Source organism: Theobroma umbraticum, unplaced genomic scaffold (genome assembly GCF_002168275.2).
Source record: "Theobroma umbraticum cultivar Fairchild unplaced genomic scaffold, ASM216827v3 scaffold_55.0, whole genome shotgun sequence".
Classification (NCBI taxonomy): domain Eukaryota; kingdom Viridiplantae; phylum Streptophyta; class Magnoliopsida; order Malvales; family Malvaceae; genus Theobroma; species Theobroma umbraticum.
Window position 1 is genome coordinate 3,943,973 of NW_018397270.1, and position 4,244 is coordinate 3,948,216.

General features: G+C 36.3%; 2 protein-coding genes across 2 annotated transcripts in view; one reads left to right on the plus strand and one right to left on the minus strand.

Moving 5' to 3' along the window:
- Window positions 1–2,034, minus strand: part of LOC110426180 (protein trichome birefringence-like 4) — a 3,197-nt gene extending 1,163 nt beyond the window's left edge. The window contains exons 1-3 of the mRNA XM_089785242.1: window positions 591–2,034; window positions 149–341; window positions 1–13 (exon numbers count right to left, since the gene is read on the minus strand). The exon at window positions 1–13 is cut by the window's left edge and continues 181 nt beyond it. Of these exons, the coding sequence (XP_089641368.1) occupies window positions 1–13; window positions 149–341; window positions 591–1,468 (1,084 nt within the window). The 5' untranslated portion in view covers window positions 1,469–2,034. The remainder of the gene's footprint in view (window positions 14–148; window positions 342–590) is intronic.
- A 920-nt stretch (window positions 2,035–2,954) lies between these two features.
- LOC110426263 (serine/threonine-protein kinase GRIK1-like) overlaps window positions 2,955–4,244 on the plus strand; it is a 9,177-nt gene continuing 7,887 nt past the window's right edge. The window contains exons 1-3 of the mRNA XM_021441445.1: window positions 2,955–3,440; window positions 3,700–3,774; window positions 3,857–3,901. Of these exons, the coding sequence (XP_021297120.1) occupies window positions 3,270–3,440; window positions 3,700–3,774; window positions 3,857–3,901 (291 nt within the window). The 5' untranslated portion in view covers window positions 2,955–3,269. The remainder of the gene's footprint in view (window positions 3,441–3,699; window positions 3,775–3,856; window positions 3,902–4,244) is intronic.

A 4,244-nucleotide genomic window follows, 5' to 3' on the forward strand; every position in this document is an offset into this window, starting at 1 on the left:
AGCAATTATAATCCTGTTCATCCATCCATCCAAAATTAGTAACAAATTAAATACAAGAAAAAGAGTTCGCTTTCTCTCTAAGCAGGAAAGAAAACCATCTGACTGCAAGTAGCATACATCAAAAGAGAAGGATAAAGGACAAGCATACATTGAATAAAATGGCGTAAGAACCCTCTGTTTGTAATTCATGCCTGTCAGAGGCTTCAAAAACATTGCTTTTGTCCTCAGCTGAATTTTGAAGGACACAAACCAGAGATTCCCACATATTTCTACCAAGTGAGTCACCAACAAAAACTACACGCTTCCCTCTCAATAATTCCAGCATATGCTTGCCATTCAACCTGCAACACAAGTCCACCCAAAACCAATCTGACTACAGAAAAAGAAAAATAAAATAAAATAGACAAGTACAAAAAACGATCACATATGAATATGAAGACACCCTGCACAGCTTTTGCACTCCTTAACATGGTCAAGAAACCAAGTCTCAATGTGTAACTAATACCAAAATAGATAGAAATTAGCACGATTTCATTCACATATAAATGTATACACAAATGTAAATCTAAATACCGCACTTGGTAAATTACCTTGGCATGTTGCATCCACTGGGTTGCCATCTGTATTTCTCATACCCCCTATCATGCCTACCATTAACAAAGCAATTGAAAGACTCATCAATATAAGGACAAGAACCTGGGGCATAAAGAGGGTAAGAATCATCTCTCACCCATTTACCATCAAATATTCTACAATGACTCATTATATCCACAAAATTCCCCTTTCTCAACTTCTCAAGAAATTCATCACTGCTTCCATCCAGTGTCACATTGCTAGACACCCTCCCCTTCTCTAAAATCCCTTCCTTTAATGCTTTTCCGCTTTCTCTAATATCCAAAGTCTGAGAAGAACTGCCAGGACTATTGGTTGCATTAGCATTTAAACTTTGTGATGTGTGATTGGGTTCTTGGGAGAAAGTAACAGTATGAGTGTTACCCTTTAAAGAAATCTTTGACCCTCCACTGTTGACTTCACTGGAAAAGGACTCATCTTTTCCACCAAAATCCTCACTTTCAGGAGAAATCTGAAACGGGCCTCCACTGTTATTTTCACTTGACAAAGACCAATATTTTTTTCCATGAAATCTTTCAGTTTCCTGCGAAATCTGAAAAGGGTTGTGTTGGAGTGGAGAAGCAGGGAGTGGGTAGTAATTGGATTGGGAAGAGTTGGGGTGGAAGTGAGAGAAAAGAGAGGAAAAGTGGGATCTGTAAGAGGAAGTTTGGAGGAAAGTTTTGAGCCAAGGAGAGGAGTAAGAAGAAGGGTTGAGAAGTAACAAAGTGGTGAAACCAACAACAAATACAGAAGTGAAACTAAACGCAAAAGCCACTGTTTTCCCTGTTGCGAAAAGTGAGAATGTTGTTCTCTTTGTTTCTGTTTTAGTTGATGAAGGGTACTTTGCATCAGCCATTGCAAGGACCAGAAGAGGAAAGAGGCAGGGTGGAAGGCTTTCAGCTGTGCATCAAGATCAGTGTCTTTTATTTTGTATAATCCAATGCTAAAGTAAGTAAAAACCCGGTAAGAACTTGATGTAATTCTTGTAATTGCGACATGGAAATCTGGAAAAAAAAAATACCTGAGCTGCGACCAGGTGGAGGACTCTTGTTCTAATAGGGTAATGGTTCAACTGTATATGCTCTCCTTCCGCCTCCTCTATTATTGCCCTCCGTCTGATAATGCAGTTAAGACTTATTACTTAATATCCGGGTGATCCCAGGAACTTAAACCTGCCAGATGGTATATCCTACAGTTGAATGTAAAAAGTGCCAATTGGTATATCCCCGGATGTTAAGCCTGCCACACTATTAATTGTATGAAGTGCAAGAGCAAATGATCCTACAATTGTAAAACCTAGAGTTAGACCATGAAAAAGTAGACGTAAGCAGAGTCAAAGGCCAAGCCTCAACCAGAAAAGGGAAACAGCCATGCCAGGTTCCCTTAGTTATGGTTGGACAGCTAATAATAATTTTGTTGACAAATTAGGCAAGATTCCATGGATTTCATTGAAAAAACTCCATGCAATATACTTCTGAAATGCTTTCTACTATTATATTCAATATGGGTGACATGGGTAAGCCACTTGGGGATCCCAAGTGAAATACTTGGTATAATTAATTGTTGACCTTTGTGATTTGTATGCAGCAACACAAGATATTCTTTCCTTGAAAAATCTGAGTTGGATCCAACATCCAAGTCTATAGAAAACAGTTAGATTTCCCTTTCCTGCTTTGGTTTCTACATATTAAAGGAGGTTTTGAAAAATGTTTGTACTTTGTAATATATCAACAGATGAGCATTACTGTACAAGGAAGGATCTAATCTAACAAACCCAAAACTGATCTCCTATCAGTGTTTAGTTGGTTAGCTATAAATTATTGTAATTGTTTAGTTACATTGTAAATTGTTCTGCCCTCTCATTAATATATATATATATATATATTTCTTTAATCTCCTTGTACACAAATAAATTAATTGCATCTAGACTCGTGTTTGGTAGGCACTAGGATTTAGTTTCTTAATGCAGATGAAGGAGAAAAGATCATCTAGTTAAATAAAACCACTCGGAAGAACAAAGAAACACGAAAAAGATTTCTTCAACGAGACGGTTGTACAATCATTTCCTGATTTGTACATACCAAGTTGGGAAATTTTGGTGGTAGCCCCAGATCTTTTCTCATAAGAAAGTATAGAATTCATGACCAAAATTAGTCCAGATGTTTAGCTACCAGTCAAACACTTAATCACAATGTTGAAAGTATGGTTTGTACTGTTTGATTCTTTAGGCTTTATTAATTTTTACTGAGCTTTTTAGTCCTGTTTTAAGTTCCCCAAAGAGGGATCTTAACCATATATCTAACTGATATTTTTAGTATATTCCTACCAACTTCTGATTAGTTTCAACTTTATTAATTTACTCATTTTAAGAGCTGTGGTTGATTTCTGTCATTTCTTTAGGTTGCTTATCCCATTGTCTAAATGGTTATCCCCATTGAAAGAGTTTGTACATCTACCATCATTGTCTGTCTGATACATAAGCACTTGAAACCCTCTTCAGAAGAGTTAATTTCTGCAACCTGTGTCGAATTCGTTTTCCTCTAAAATATATGATTAATATGAATATTGATAAATAACTGCAATTGGCTTATGGTTCGCGGGAATCCCAAGGATCCATTGTTATTGATCACTTCAACACCGGTTGCTTCTCTCTAGATATGGACAATGGCGTGCAGCACAATGCGGATGATATTTCCAATGAGAAGGTCTGGTCTAGAAGTTTATTTGCTGGTGCAGACAGAAAGCAAACAATCCCAAACATGCCAAGGAAGAATCAAACTTGTAAGAAGATCCCTGTAAAAGAAACTACTTCCATCAAAATTTCCAAGGTAACTCTTCTGAAAGATCTTTTCTTTTAACATGTAAAATAGTTCTGATAATATAGCGGTGATGCAGGATTGTTTTTCTTTCATTCAGAGTTACATAAGAAAATCACCAAATTTGCCTACTACATCATAGTATTTAGAATTGTCTTATTATTATTCAGAGACTTTTCGGCATTCTTTTTCCTCTGAGCACTTTGTGTTTTAGCCAATTGTAGCAAAGTCAGGTTTGAATACTCACCATATTCTGTCTTTTGAAACGTAGCATGTGAATGGGAAGAAGATGATCAATGACTTTGTAAAAGAGCAAAAGATTAGTCAGGGAAGTTATGGAAAAGTGGTATGCGTATCATAATGGTTTCTGGCTTGGTTAGATGCTTTTTTGCATAAGCAGTGATAATCGATCTGCTGACTCGGTGCAGGTATTGTATCGAAACAACAATGATGGAACCCCATTTGCTATTAAGGTAGCTGTCATTCTTATCTACACCATAAGATACCATATCCAGTATTAATCTGTTCATTATTGCTTACTATTGCAAGTTACTTATCAAGCTGAGTTTCTTCTCTAGTATCAGAAAATTATCTGATATACATACAAGTAAGTTTTAGAAATCTTATTGAACATCATGCTATGTATATCTACTTGTCTGTTAGCAGTAGTTACATTGTTCTTATGTAGCCATGGACGGTTAATATCAAGATTTGCAGCATGGGACTAAATGAAATATCACTCCTCATTGATATCTGATCCGAGAAATTCTTAGCACTAACTAAATTTAACTATAATCTTGGATTAACATTAAGAAT